General features: G+C 47.5%; 1 protein-coding gene across 2 annotated transcripts in view; it reads left to right on the forward strand.

Annotated features, from left to right (window-relative positions):
- The window catches only part of DTD1 (D-aminoacyl-tRNA deacylase 1), a 110793-nt gene that overhangs the window by 24983 nt on the left and 70343 nt on the right, over window positions 1–15467 (forward strand). For both annotated transcript variants that reach the window (XM_089896501.1, XM_022594231.3), the window contains exon 4: window positions 806–912. In XM_089896501.1, the coding sequence (XP_089752627.1) occupies window positions 806–912 (107 nt within the window). The remainder of the gene's footprint in view (window positions 1–805; window positions 913–15467) is intronic.

Consider the following 15467-nt stretch of genomic DNA (forward strand, 5'->3'; position numbering starts at 1 on the left):
TTGTTCTGGGGGAGCCTCCTAAGCTCTTTGCCTACTGTGTTTGGTTTGTTTAAAAACGTTCGTTAGGAAACATGCAGAGAACAGACACTGGGGGCTCACTGGCCAGGCAGTCTCGTGCTTCACGTGTCTCTCAACTGCCCTGCCCCCCCACCCGTATGGAGGTCGCTACCGCCCTGCCTTTGCTGTTCGTCTTCCTGCCGTGTTTCTTCATGCACCTCTCTCCACAAGTGATAGAATTTGTTTTGGTGTTTGAACATACCATCTAAATGGTGTTGCACTGATGTGTCCTCGCCACCGTTTAAAAATCACATTGTGGGTTTGAGATTTGCTGCGTTGACAGGCGTGGCCGCCGAATGGTATTCTGTGGGAGAATTCAGGCAGAGATTCTGCATTGGTTCCCCTCCGGGACAGTAACACTGGGTCCACTTTCTCTCTTATAAGCACTGCCAGAGTGAACACCCTTGGCTGTCTCCTTTTGGATAAGAGATTCTAGAGCAGACGCCCCAAAGTGGAATTCCAGGCTTGTAGGGTTTGTTCAGCTTGAACTTGACCTCCACAGTGGTTGTACACTTTACCTTCTCAGTGTCTCACAGGCCTGTTAACCCACGTTTTCCCTGACCCTGCCCTCTTGCCAGGTCTGCAGAGCATGCGGAGGCCCTCTGCCATGTGGTTTTGTGTTTTCCTTACTCGGGGGTGCAGAGGGGGGAGTTGGGCGGTCCTGCTCCCGGGTTTCTGATTACCCTGATCGAGGTTAGCTTTAATCTGAGGTCTCCAACTCTTGTGACCGTTGGAATTGCTCTTACAGACGGCAAGTTTGGTGCCTACATGCAAGTTCACATTCAGAACGATGGGCCTGTGACCATTGAACTGGAATCTCCGGCTCCTGGTGCTGCTACCTCCGACCCAAAGCAGGTAAGCCCAGAGTCAAGGGTTGGGTCTGTCTCCTGGGAGCCGGTAACATCTTTTGACCTTGATTTATTTCCTGGAGCACTTCTGTGTCTGAGGTGGAGAAAACGCCTCATCGTAGTAACCTAGAGTTTATTCGCTACATCCCTTCCCGAGAACGCACCTGTCGCCCCGCGTCTTCGTGCTGCGGCCTTGCCTCCACCTGACTCCATTCCAGAGCCCAGTCCTCCGCCAGGCTGGTCCTGGGCGAGGTGCCTGGGCGTCCACGGGCCGCTGGGTGGCAGCAGAGGAGTGGCACGGCTCCCCTCGGCCGGACCCGGTTCCCGAGTGTGGAATGGTTGCGTGGAGTGGGTTTATCCCAGGTGTGGGTAGATGTGCCACCTGAGGGTCTTTGTAAATCCTTATTTTTCTAAAGCAACGTCTGACCTGGATTTGCTGCCAACTCTGTAAGCTTTCAGAAAAAATTTAATTAAACTAGAGAAAGGAAATCTGTGCTAGTCCTTGTGAGCTGTGTGCTTCTCATAGGTGCTTAGCACTTCTGAAGGCTTTAATTAATGCAGCTGCTCTGTGGCCTTTGCGAGGCAGGAGGGCAGGAGGAGTGAGAGCTGGGGGCGGGCAGCCCTGTTCTCCCCCTGCCCCCGCCTTCTGGGACACCGAAGTGGAAGGATGCAGGGGTGGCGGGGAGCATTATGTAAACGTAAAGCTCTGTGACCTGTTCAAAGTCATCATTTCCAAGGGGAACAGACCTTTTCTTTCATGTTACTGATTCTTTGGATGATAGAGAAGCAGGAACACATCTGGTGCCGTAGTGCTGGGCTTGAAAGGTGATAATTGAGCTTCCTGGAATTACTGATAACATGAAAGAAAATCACAAGTGAAAAGTCCACATGAAAAATTAAACTTTTTATTTTGATGTAACTTGAGACTTACAGGCAAGTTGAAAAGAGTCAGAGTTTCCATATGCCCTTTACCCGGTATCCCCTAAATTTCCCGTTTTATGTAATCACAGTCTGCTCATCAAAATGTTGACATTAATATTGATACAATACTGTTCGCGATGCTACAACCTTACTTAAGTTTCACTAGTTTTCTCTAGCGTCCTTCATCTGTTTCAGGATAATCTGGGATCCCATGTGGTGTTTACGGCCTTTCCCGGTCCTCATGGCTTTGGTCTGCTGCTTCTGTAGAATGTTCCTCGGTTTCCTTCCCTGTGGTTACACTGAGGTTATGCATTTGACAGGTTCATCTTTACCTTGTTTCGCAGGATACCGGCCTCTCCCGGTTTCCTCTTGCGCCTGGCTGTTCTCCCTCTGCTTTTATTTGATCACTGTTTCTTTGTTTTGATTTATTATTCTGCTTCAACTGTATTTGGAGAGAAAATTTAGTCAAGTTTTTTTCATTCTGAATATTTTTCTAGAAGTGATAGAATAATACATGAAATCTTTAGGCTCTTCAACCTTCTTGAGCGAGCACCCCCTCTTTTCTTCTTTACCATAAAGAAAAAGACAACATTTTTCTTTTTTTGGCGGTACGCGGGCCTCTCACTGTTGTGGCCTCTCCCGTTGTGGAGCACAGGCTCCGGACGTGCAGGCTCAGCAGCCATGGCTCACGGGCTCAGCCGCTCTGCGGCATGTGGGATCCTCCCAGACCAGGGCACGAACCCGTGTCCCCTGCATCGGCAGGAGGACTCTCAAACAATGCGCCACCAGGGAAGCCCCTAGAGACAACATTTTTTAAATTTATTAACAGGCCATGCTAACTTGTTACAATAAGAAAGTTAGTTTCGTTAGTTCTGAATCTTTTAGGAGCTTTGTCTTCAAATGTAGGAGTTGTCTTGAGTCAATTTCAATTACTTGTTCTAGTTAATGGACTCCAGAAGCCTCAGACCCTATAAACTGCCCAGATCTCTGTCCCCGAGCTGTCAGGAGGTACTGGTAGGCAGGCACAGGGGGCTCTGGGGTGGCCTGTCTGCCTTCCCCCTTTCAGTAAGAACAGGCTTCCTCTTTGAGCTTATAGCTGAGTTGTTCACTTTTGTGTTGTGTTTTAAAATACAGGTTCTTTAAACCTGAACAAATGAACAGTGTGTGTGTGTGTGCTTTTTTTTCCCTAATTGAAGTATAGTTGATTTGCAATGTTGTGTTAGTTTCTGCCATACAGAAGAGTGATTCAGTTATACATATACATATATCTATTCTTTGTCATATTTTTTTCCATTATGGTTCATTATAGGATATTGAATATAGCTCCCTGCTCTACAGTAGGTCCTTGTGTGTGTGTGTGTGTGTGTGTGTGTGTGTGTGTGTGTGTGTATGTGTGTGTGTATTTAGGCATCCGGGTCTTTTTAGTGTGTGACAGTGTGTTGGGGGGGGAGGAAGTGCCGTGACCCGGTCCCTGCTCCGGGGACAGATTCAGGGCAGCATAAACCGGGAAGGTTCTTGACAGTGACGGGGGTAAAGGACAGTGTCCGACAACTTGGGACACATCACAAGGACACCACTTCATGCTCCGCCTTAAACCCCTCAGTGCCTTCCAGAGACATCTGGGTTCCAACCTGAGCCACGTGCCTGGCTGCTGTGGCTCGTGGCCTGCTCTGCACTAGCCCCCTCAAGACCCCCACTTCCCCTGCCTCTGGACTCTGGTCTCAGTGTTTGTCTCCTCCTCGGAGGGTATCGTCTGACCCCTCAACCCCAGTGAGCCCCCGTCAGCCACTCGTCCCGTTGCTCTGAGTCTTTTTCACTGCCTGGGGCTGAGCCTGGGGTGCACTTTGTTCTGGAGTCGTGTGTCCTGGGCCCGTGAGCTGTGTGTCTGTGAATGTCCTTCTGGCACTGCCGTCGGCACAGAGCTGGCCTGGACTCCCAGGGGACTGGTGGTTTTGCTGACCTTTAAGGATGTGAGGTGGGGGGAGGAGGCATTCTCAGTTGTTGTTCCCAAACTTGCACTTGAAATAGGGCTAAATTCCTGTTTTTAAGAGTCCCAGAGCTCTATTTATGGGTCATGCAGCTACTGCTGGTGAAGACTGGGCTTGTAAAGGCAACTCGTTGTGTGCCTGCCTTAACCAGGTCTCTGCTTGGGTCTGGAAGTGGCAGCCCCTGCACGTTTCCCATGGCTGCATGGGCACCACACCCAGCGCAGTAGGGGCTGCAGTGTGGGTCCCCTGATGTTCCTGATGGAGAGAAAGTGGAAGAAGAGGGGTAGTGCTCGCTCTGAGGGACATCCCTCAAAGAACAGGGGGTGGAAGCAGTAGCAGAGCCATCAGACAGAAGACAGAGGCTGTCTTCCCCATTGCACTTTTGTGGAAGAACATGGTTCTGGTAGGAACATCCTGATTATAACCTAGAGAAGGTCGCTAGTCCGTGAGTTCTTCTGTGGGTGGCTAGATACAGGGAAATTGCAACACCCTTGCCAGCCCGGCCTGTGGGGAGAAACTTACTGTTGCTCTTGTTTTCATCTTAATTGCTTTCCCTTGGTGGGGGGCGTTTTCCTGAGTCTCACATGGTTGGGATTGCACGTGGTGAGAGCAGGTGGGGGCTCCCCCCTCCCCAGCTCAGGAGGGCATTTCAGTAATTGGAGGGCTCTTTCCTGGGGCCCAGGGCTCACCTAGTTCACAGTGTTGCCATTAAGTATTTATATTTTCACTGATTTAGTGGGCTTGTAAACCTCACTAAATGAAAGGCTGGAATGAGCTGAAAAAATGAACTTTCAAATACACATCCTTGAATTGGCTCATGAGTTTATTGACAGATCTCCGGGATAAGTTGACCAGTGAAGAATGGTGCCAGAGCTTTTCATTTCATGCTTCTCTGATTATCACCCTCACTTCGCCTGTAACTTTCTCTGCACTCGTCTTATCAGCAAGCACCCATCCCTTTGCCCTGAAACCTTGGGACATCGGGATTGAGACACTGGTGGCTTCTGTAGGGTCAGGAGGAAATGTGTGGGCTAGAGAGGGGGTGCGGAGGGAGTGCCGGTCAGCCTCATTTACCCGTACTTTTCAGTAACACGTGCTGCAGAATCCAGAAGGTGAAGCAGAGGACAGGCCAGGACACAGGTGGCAGCCCCCCTGCAGGTGCACAAAGGTGGGTCTGAGTTACCGCACAGTTCAGTATGAGGGACGGTCTAATGAGAAGTGTTCTGAATATAAGAAAGAGTTATACTGATGCCCATACGTTTGCATTTCTTCATGGAAGAACGTTTATTTAAATGTACGTATTCCCTTTTTCGTCCTGTTTTAGGCTTGAACTCTGGTGCGAACTCCCCGGTCTCTGTTGGTGTCAGTGTGAGGTTTTGCGTGGCCTGAGCTAGGCCACAGAGCAAGCTTCTGGGTCTGGTTGCCACAGTGGCACTGGATCCTGTCCTTCACTCCAGTTGCTGGTTCGTTGTGTCACATTGATTTATTGGACAAATGTTGACTGAGGGTCCTGCCTTGTTTATACTGAAGTGTTACTAAGACTAAAGCGGGAACTTAGCAAGAGCTTCATCACAGAGTTTTTGTTGCTGCTCGTGTTCATCTTTGTCACCGTTTCACCGTGGGTGTGCTGGTGACCTTGGGTCCCGGGACCTCACCTTGTACGGAAGCCTTCCCGATGGGGCAGTGCTGGCACCTGCCAGACCGCTGGGGCTGCGGGCATCACTGCTGGTTTTCTCATCCTTTCAGCGCGAACATCCACTTTCCTGCATAACCATCTGGCCAAGGGTCGGGTTTGGAGGCTGGGGGGCTTCTCTGCTCGAGCAGCCAGGGCCCCTGCTGAGTGCCATCAGTGCATGGGCGCCCTGCCCGGGGCATGTGTGTCTGGCTGGTCGGAAGGGTTGGGAGCCTCATAGAAGTTTCCACCCAGGCTGGCTTCTTCTGAGTTGGGGAGCTGCAAGGGCTTGCTTTTGTTTTAGCATTTTAATTTGTTTTTATGTAGATGGTTGTCCTAACTCAGTATATACCATAGAGTTAAAAAGAAGCCTTTCCAAGAGATACATGACTGGCTCTGCCTGGAGACCCATTGATGAATTGATCAGTCGACAGAACTTCATCTTTGCTTCTTCAATCCATAATGGGTCACTGAAATTGTGAAAACTGAAAAGAGTTTGTTTCCTGCTATTGGAATATGGCTGGTAAATTAAAAACTGCAATCTTCTCCTCTTCCACCTTTGATACATGCAACATTTCTTAATCTCCAACTAGAGAAAAACATCTGTTTTGCTTTAAATAACTCTCTCAGGGCACTAATGGTTTAGTACGTTTAAGGCTTACGGGTTTTGTTTGTTCCTGTGTATGTGTTTTGGGCAGATTCTTAGTTATTTTAATCTTCTAATCTCATTTGGGGATGTGCTAGAAAGACAAAACTCCTTACGTTACTGAGTTGGCCTACTGAAGATTAACTAGCGCCTTTCTTTATTCCCAAGGGAGGGAGGTAAAGTTCATCCTGCCAGGGGTTATACATTGAGCACAGCAGTAATGTAATCATCCAGACTCAGGATTATCATTGGGAATTCTTGGCTTTTTAGCTAAGTTATCAGGAGCTTCATAGTCTCGGGTAACTGTAGAAAAATGTTCGGCCCGTCAGCGGTATTTTGTAGAAAGCCTTGTTCAAACATCTGCGTTACTAACAGAGAGAGAAGAATGATCTGGAAATGAAGGAAATAAGAAGTGAAGCTCTTCCTATAATTTTTTAAAAAGGACTGCTCAATAAATAAAACCCTTAACTACCCAGAGGTGTTTTGCCAACATTTGTCAGCCTGACTGACCAAGGGTTTATCTTTTTTTAAACCTGATTGCTCTTTAAGATATAAGGTCAAGATGGGAGGGTGGGGTGTGAATTGGGCTTTTAGGGGTTCATGAACCACCCTGGGCTCACCCAGGTTTTCTTAGTGCCTGTGCACGCCAGTGCTTTTGCTGGGAGGTTCCAGGGCTTTCATCAGACCCTCCGAAGGCCCCAAGGAAGTGAAGATGCTTGGGGGGTGCTGGGAGCAGTTGGGTTCAGGGATTACTGTTGTCTGTCCACCAGAGTCACTCAGGACCACCCACTGTAAGTGCTGAGGGTTTGTATTAAAGGGAGGAGTCTTGGACACCACCCCACCCCACCCTCCGCCCCCAGGTTTTCTGAATCCGAGTTCCTGGCGTGTCTGGACGTGGAAGGCAGAAGAGTAGCAGGTTTGTGTTTTTAACCAGTTCTTCCTGTGCCCTCCAAGGACACTGATGTAGAAGAACTGCTGGGCCGGAGGCAACTGGACAGTCGGATGTTGCCATTTTAATCTGCTCTAGGCGTTGGTCTCTTCTGGACCACGCTTCATCCCCAGCTGAAATGTCTAAAAATACTTTACAACCTGTGTTACTGCAGCTGCCAGGAAACAGGCTGGCTGGGCTTGATTATTGAGGTCACATATGAGGCCGTTGGCATTCATCACCGCCCCTCAGTACCCATCCCCCACCCGCCCAGCGGTGATGGAAATATTCCCAGGGCATGGGGCCTTCTCGACGCAATTACAGATATGTCAGGAAAAGTCGATAGAGCGACAGCAGCTCAGCACGTTAGTGACGTATGACAGGCCCTCTGCTGAGCGGCACTGAGGCCTGGGCTAGTGGAATAACTTGTTTCTTAAGAGAGATGAACCCGAAGTGTGGGCATGATTGTAGTGCTGTAGCCTCTTAGAGTTTTTAGTTGAAAAGCAATTTATAGTTCTCTTGGCTTTTTGGGTACCAGACATGGAATGCCTTACTCACTGGTCGGCTTATTGATTGGACTAGAATAAAAACCGGGGATGATCAGCACCTCAGTCTTTGCTTGGAGAATTGCAGTTTAGTGAAATGCATGATGTCGAGGCTTCATGGGCAGTTGACTAATCATTTTTGTTTTAAACACATGTGGGACATTGTTAAACGTTCATCTTTTATGGTGCATTACTTGTTGGGTTTATGGTAAAGGCTTTTCTCGTTGAGCTGTAGGACTCATTTCCTGCAGGTTATTCACTGTTTCTTGAATATTGTGTTTCTGCTCATCCCCCTGAAATGAATTCCCTCTCTCTTTACCTGTTGCTGTCTTCCCCATCTTTAAGGTCTGTTGCAGACAGTGCTTCATCCAAGGTGCTCACCTCAGTGCCATCCAGGCAAGGCCTTCCTGCCTTTGAGCCCTCACTGCGTGGTGTGGTCCACGGACTGAATACTCGCCATGTTTCTCCTTTGTTAGTTTGTTTGTTCATTTCTCCATCTATCCTTCCACCCTTGTGTCCATTCATCTGTCCACCCAGCAGGTATTCACAGGGTGCGCGCTGCTGCTGGCCTTGCATCGCGAACAGCGCTGGGCAAAGTTGTGCCCTCATGGTGCTTGCAATCTAGTGCGAAACATACACAAGCAAGTATAATTTAAAACTGTAATATTATAAAGAAATCAAAGCTGGGAGAAGTGTAGAGAGGGCTGCTGGGAGGGGCCACCTCAGGCACAGGAGCTGGGGGTGGGGATGCTGAGCTGGGGGGCCGCTACGTGGAGATGGGGAGGAGTGTGCTGGACGGAGGGGCTGGCGGGTGCAGAGCCCTGGGGAGTGGTAGGGGGAGGTCGGGGGTGCAGGGAGAGAGTGGACACGAAGGCAGAGCCATGACCCCAGCCTCATGGCCAGGGTGAGTAGTGTGGGTTTTAGTGGCAGCGAGCTGGAGGGTTACTAGAGGGTTACGTGTGTGTGTGCGTGTGTGTGTGTGTGTGTGTGTGTGTGTGTGTGTGTTCACAGAGCTGGCTGACACTGGATTGTAGAGCTGGCCGGGGCAGAGGTGGCGGGGGGCACTTAGGAGGTCCTACAGCAGGTGGCCAAGAGCTGTGGACAGGATCTGGACGGCCGTGGAGGGTCTCGGCCGCCCTGGTGCTCTGCTACTCCCAGCGGAGCTTCCCTAGAAAAGACTCGTGTTGGAAATCTTTTATCCCGTGGTGTGAGCGTCAGGACACTCTGCAAAGTCCAGCCCCCACTGGTCACTACAGGAAGGACCCTATTCCTGCCTTCCATGCAGGACGGTGAGGGGATTCCGAGCTTCTTTGAGTTTCTAGGTTAAGATCAGACATTTCGACATCAAGGGGTGTGACACTTGCCCTGGTCCTGAGTGACCCTGGGCACAGGCTGGATGCTAAACCAGAACCTCTTTTTGATGTGGTTTAAAAAAAGCAGATTTTAGGGATTCAGTTCCCTGTCTTCAGGTCAGCGTGATGCTTCTCTATGGCCCAGCTCTCCCCTTAATGCAAAAAACTTTAATTATAAGAAGAAATTGTGAAAATCCCAAGAATCAACATTTATATTGAATTTGATTTATATGTACCATTTTAGCTTATATTGTCAGGGCAGTTTCTAAGCGTTCAGAGCTTGTCAGGGAAAAGAAAGGGTTTATTTTTGGAAGAGTGTGTCCCCTGGTGTTCACCGCTCTTAGGAATTATGGGGAGTAATTGTCAGGAGGGCGCAGCAGCTCCAGGGCTGGAGGAGGCTGGCAGCAGATCCAGAATCTCACAGCGGCTGCTTTTGCCTGCCTCGTTCCCCAGCCTTCGTTACTTTTGTCAATATGAAACGCAGAAGAATAGCTCTTCCATGAAGATTCTTCACACAAAATGTATTCCTTTGACGACTTTCCATAGAATGTGAAGTCAGTTTCTTTTTCCATTTTTAACTGTGAAAGTGCAGCCTGCAGCTTCCGTTTCTGTGGGACAGGAAGAGCTAATTTGTGGCCTTGTTTGCATTTCCACCCTTCCTGCCCCGTGGGGTCGCGGTGCCCATGGCGGGGCCGAGCCAGAGTCTGTCAGGGAGCCAAGGCGCTTTGACGGCTCGGAGGGCAGAGCCCGCTGTTAACTGTCGATATCGTTGCTGGCTTATGAGACCTTGGGGGATAAGGACAGTTTCTATAAGATTTCATTTCAAAGTCCAGACTTCATCTGGCCTTATGCCCTGTGGATTCCTTTTTTTTTTTCATTTCATGTTGTCCCTTTGCCCCCTTCATTTTTCTACAGGGAAGAGTCTCTTATTGTCATTTAAAAAATTTCATGCCAGCAGTGTATTGACTGGAAAGTACCAGGTTGGAAATGTTATCATTATTATTTTTAAAAATTGTTATTTATTTTTTATTTTTGGCTGCATTGGGTCTTCATTGCTGTGCGCAGGCTTTCTCTAGTTGTGGCGAGCGGGGGCTACTCTTCATTGTGGTGCGCGGGCTTCTCATTGCAGTGGCTTCTCTTGTTTAGTAGCTGTGGCATGCGGGCTTCAGTAGTTATGGCTTGTGGGCTCTAGAGCGCAGGCTCAGAAGTTGTGGCACATGGGCTTAGTTGCTTCGTGGCATGTGGGATCTTCCCGGACCAGGGCTCGAACCCGTGTCCCCTGCATTAGCAGGCAGATTCTTAACCACTGAGCCGCCAGGGAAGCCCAGAAATGTTATTTTTTTTATTAGTAAGTTTTTATAGTATTCCTGGGTAGAAAGATTTTTTTTGGAAACAGTTCTTTTCCTGTCTTCTGTTTTTCTCATGAGCCCATAAAATAACATCTTTATTCATTTTTTGTTATATATAATATATAAAATCAATACTTTTTAAAAAATTAGAAGTTTAACCAGAAGTTTAAGATACATTAACGTTGCTTTTGACTATAATCTTTCATTCCCAGAGGTAACACCATTAATAAGCTCCATATGTTTTCTTCTAGACTTAATAAAAATATGTTTACGCACATTTTACACATAGTCATAGAAAATACATGGTATCTGTTGGTGTGTGTATGTCATATGGTTTTTTAAAAAACTGTAGTAAAATATACATAAAACTTACCGTTTTAATCATTTTACCATTTTTGGTTGTACAGTTCATTGCCATTAAGAACGTTAACATTGTTTTGCAGGCATCACCACCATCCATCTCCAGGACTTTTTCATTTTCCTGAACTATCCTCTACCGATTAAACACTAACTCCCCATTCTTCCCTGCCCCCGGCCCCTGGTAACCAGTATTCAACTTTCTGTCTCTGAATTTGACTACTAGAGACCCAACATAAGTAGAATTGTACAATATTTGTCTTTGTGCCTGGCTTATTTCACTTAGCATATAATGTATTCAGAGTTCATCTATGTTGTTGCACGTATCATAATTTCATTCCTTTTTAAGGCTGAATAATACTGCGTTGTATGTATAGACCACATTTTGTTTATTCATTTGTCTGTTGATGGACATTTGGGTTATTTCTGCTTTTGGCTATTGTGAATAGTGCTGCTATGAACATGGGTGTACAAATACTTGTTTGAGACCCTGCTTTCAATTTTTTTTTGGTATATACTTAGAAATGGGATTGCTGGATCATATTCATAATTATTTGTTTAATTTTTTGAGGATTTGCCCTATCATTTTCCACAGTGGCTGCACCATTTAATATTCCCACCAACAGTGCCCAAGGGTTCCAGTTCCTCCACATCCTCCCTAACACTTGTTATTTCCTGTTTTTTTTTTTAATAATAGTCACCCTAATGGGTATGAGGTGATATCTCATTGTGGTTTTGATTTGCATTTTCCTAATGCCCAGGGATGTTGAGCATCTTTTCATGTGCTTAATAACTATTTGTGTGTGTTGTTTGGGGAAATATCTACTCAAGTGCTTTGCCTGTTTTTGAATTGGGCTGTTTTTTTGTTGAGTTGTAGGAGTTTTTTTTTTAATCTATTCTAGATATTAACCCTTTATCAGGTATATGATTTGAAAATATTTTCTCCCGTTCTGTGAGTTGCCTTTTCACTCTTAATAGTATCCTTTGATGCACAAAAGTTTTACATTTTGATGAAGTCCAATTTATCTATTTTTTCTTTTGTGGACGGTGCTGTTGGTGTCATATCCAAGGAATTGTTGCCAAATCCAGTGTCATGAAGGTTTCCTCCTATATTTTCTTTTAAGAGATTTATAATTTAGCCTTTCATGTTTATTTTCACTTAATTTTTATATATGGTGTAAAGTGAATGTCATAAGGTTTTAGTTGCAGGCAAGTTGGAAAAACAATACCAGTGACTTTCCCTGAGCCACATGAGAGTAAGTTGCTGACCTGATACCCCATCACCCCTGAACATGTTAGTCTATATTTCTTGCAAGCAAAGACATTCTCTTATAGAACCCCTAAACATCCATTAAAATCAGAAAAACTAGGGAATTTCCTGGCGGTCCAGTGGTTAAGACTCCACACTTCCATTGCAGGGGCACGGGTTTGATCCCTGGTTGGGGAACTGAGACCCCATGAGCTGCGTGGTGTGGCCGAAAAAAAAAATCAGAAAAACTATCATTGGCATTTTAATACCATCCAGTCCTCAGACCCCATTCATGTTTTAGCGGTTATCCCAATAGCTAGTCTTTTGCAGTTGTTCAGAATCATGTTGCATTCAGTTGTCATACGTCTTTAGTTTCCTTCATTCTATGTTAGTTCCTTGGCCGTGGCAGTGACAGGCAGCCTCTTGAGTTTTGTTGAAGCGTCTCCTTTTTCACCTGTGGAAATGGAAACGCACTGTCTCCTGATCCCCACCCACACCTCCAGGGAGCAAGCGTGTGGCTGGCTGTGTCTTGACTTTCATAACCTTGACTCTTTGGATGAGTACAGGTCAGTTATTTTGAAAATATCTCTCAATTTGGGTTTCCTTAGGATTACATTCTGGATGGATGTGTGTAGATACATGCACATGTGTGTGTGCACACATGTGTGTGCACATGCCCTTGACCTCCATGGTATTGTTGGTATTGTTCTACATTTACTGTCCTGAAACAGGCTGCTTTTCCCACCAGCAATGTTGTTTGTGTTGTTACATCTACAGCTAGTTCATTCATTGTAACTTCAAGACAGGATTCTGTCATGTGAATACACTGCCTTTGATTAGCTGTTCTCCCTTTGATGGACTTAGGGGTTGTTGGCAGTTTTTTGCTGTTACTAACAATGATGCAAAAATCATCCTTGTTTACATTTCTTTTGTGGATGTAGATTTTCGAGGCAACAGACTTTTATTATTATTTTTTAAATTTGAAATATTTCAAACATGCTGAACGTATGGAGAGTAATATAACAGTACTCAACTTTAGCCAGTGTGAATGTTGGGTCTAGAATCTTTAAGTTGGTAAAGTTGTCATCCCAGTCAGTAAATGGGAGTTTTACTGACACTGCTCAACGTTACTGTCTCACTGAGTGAGAATTATTGTTAATGATGAAATTGTCTCAAAAGTGTGTAGCTTTAGGGACTTCTCCGGCAGTCCAGTGGTTAAGACTCCGAGTTTCCAATGCAGGGGGTGCGGGTTCCATCCCTGGTTGGGGAACTAAGATCCCACATGCTGTGCAGTGCGGCCAAAAAAAAAAAAAGTGTGTAGCTTTATTAAGAGAGAGGTATTTTGGGAAAACCAGTCAGACTTAAAAAGCAGAAAATGTGGGCCTACCACCCAGAAGTGAACTGGGAATAAACTACCACATAGGTGCAGCCAACTTTCCTTTTAGTCTTTCTTCATGTGTCTCTTAATAGAATTTAATGAAACAAGACAGGAGGAGGGATCACCGGAGGTTAAGGATAATGGACCTGAAAGACTTGCTTGGCCCCTGGGGAGACTCAGGTCTCAGCTGGGCCCGTTCCTTGGCTGTGGCGTCAGGTGATGTGAAAAGTGCCTTCAGGAGTTCATTTCGAGCCTGCTTCAGGCCCCAGCATAGACCTGTGATAAATCAGCTCTGTGCTCACGCGTGACGTTTGGCAAATCAAGGGAAGGAGAGGGAGGGAATCAGGTCAGAGCCCACCTGGCTTCACAAGCCACGGGAAACCGAATTCTCCGAAGATAAATAAGCCCATACATTCAGGGCTTAGAGGGACGCGGCAGTGACAGGCAGCCTCTTGAGTTTTGTTGAAGCGTCTCCTTTTTCACCTGTGGAAATGGAAACGCGCTGTCTCCTGATCCCCACCCACACCTCCAGGGCGAGCTCCGAGGGCCACCCTGGACTGCAGAGTCCTCGACTGCTTACAGCCTCGGCCGGAAGCAAGCGTGTGGCCGGCTGTGTCTTCCCACCAGGAGTGGAAAAGCGTGATCCACTCAAACACCAGCTCCTACAAGTTTAGGAGAGAGACATGGTCTCAGTACCTTAGAAGTGAAGTCTCTGTGTTCTGTCGGTGGGTGTTTCCTGGGTTTTGCTTTTAATGCTAAATAACATTCCTCCTGGCCTGTCTATTAATAGTGGAGTAAAGGGAACCACGGAGGTTTCCTAACATTTAAACTGCTTTGGACTCCTGTTCCTGGCTGAAGTTGTGTTTGGTGGGAATGTGGCTTTCACTTTTTAAGTTCTGATACGTGGATTGTGGGTAGAAAAAGGAGAAAAAGGCTCACATCTGAAAGACAGTGGCAGCAACGGTAACCACAGCCAGGAAGCTCATTTGGGATTCTCGGGGATTCATTTTCCGTGCTGTTTGAAGTTCTGTGTCAGCATTTGCTAAAATGCTGTCCACAGCAGAGTGGACATCACTTGTTTCAGTCATCACATGAGGATTCTGGTGTGGATAGTAATCCCGAGGGTTTTTCCTGCATCCTTTCTAGGGATGCAGAGTGTTCAGCCTTTGAAGTGATGCCGTCTGGGACCTCAGGCTGCTGCTGCGGGTCTGTAGGCCGGGAAGTGCCAGTGTAATGGGTACCTACTCACATGTGTCCCCAAGGCCCTGAAAGAGACCAGGGCGGAAGTGAGCCCTCTCTGGACAAGGGTGAGAGCAGAGTGGCCATGTCAGACCTTCACCTTAAACACCATTACCTGCTTTCTGCATTCAAAGCAAGTTCTGGTTCAGTAGGAATCGTGGCCTCTCCGGGCTGCCAGCACCCTGCTTCCTCAGTCCTGGACCTGACATGCTCACCTGACACCGTGTGCTCCAGGACGCTGTGTGTGGACGGGGCGGCAGACACACGTCGTGTGCACATCTGCCCTGCTCACGCGCATGCTCCCTTGTCCCACTGGACTCTGCTGCAAAACACAAGCGTCGAAGATAAAATCATTAAGAATCTCACGATGGCAGTGGCAGAGCGGTGGGCCAAGTGCAGGTCCTCTGGGCGCGAGGCCCCACGTGCCTGCTGTGATCACACGCCGGTGAAGTCAGCCCCACACCCTCTGTCATATTGCAGTCTGCTCTTCCTCCTCCCCGCAGCGCCCACACTCCTGGCCCCGACCCTGCTCACCCAGCATCGTACTGCAGCCTGCCCCTGACCCCAGCCTGCTCTGTTCTTCCAGGACCTCCTACCTGCCCCACTTCTTCTTTTTTTTTTTTTTTTCTTCCCGGTACGCGGGCCTCTCACCGTTGTGGCCTCTCCCCTTGCGGAGCACAGGCTCTGGACGCGCAGGCCCAGCGGCCATGGCTCACGGGCCCAGCTGCTCCGCGGCATGGGGGATCTTCCCGGACCGGGGCACGAACCCGTGTCCCCTGCATCGGCAGGCGGGCTCTCAACCACTGCGCCACCAGGGAAGCCCTGCCCCACTTCTTGCTCTTTTTTTAAAGATTTATCACCTTCTAAAATATTATAACTGTAACTTTTGGTTACCTAAAAAAATTACCATTTATTTCCCCTGCTAGGATATAAGTTCC

This window comes from Delphinapterus leucas, chromosome 15 (assembly GCF_059928025.1).
Source record: "Delphinapterus leucas isolate spDelLeu-1000000601 "Yukka" chromosome 15, BTC_Dleu_Yukka2, whole genome shotgun sequence".
Classification (NCBI taxonomy): domain Eukaryota; kingdom Metazoa; phylum Chordata; class Mammalia; order Artiodactyla; family Monodontidae; genus Delphinapterus; species Delphinapterus leucas.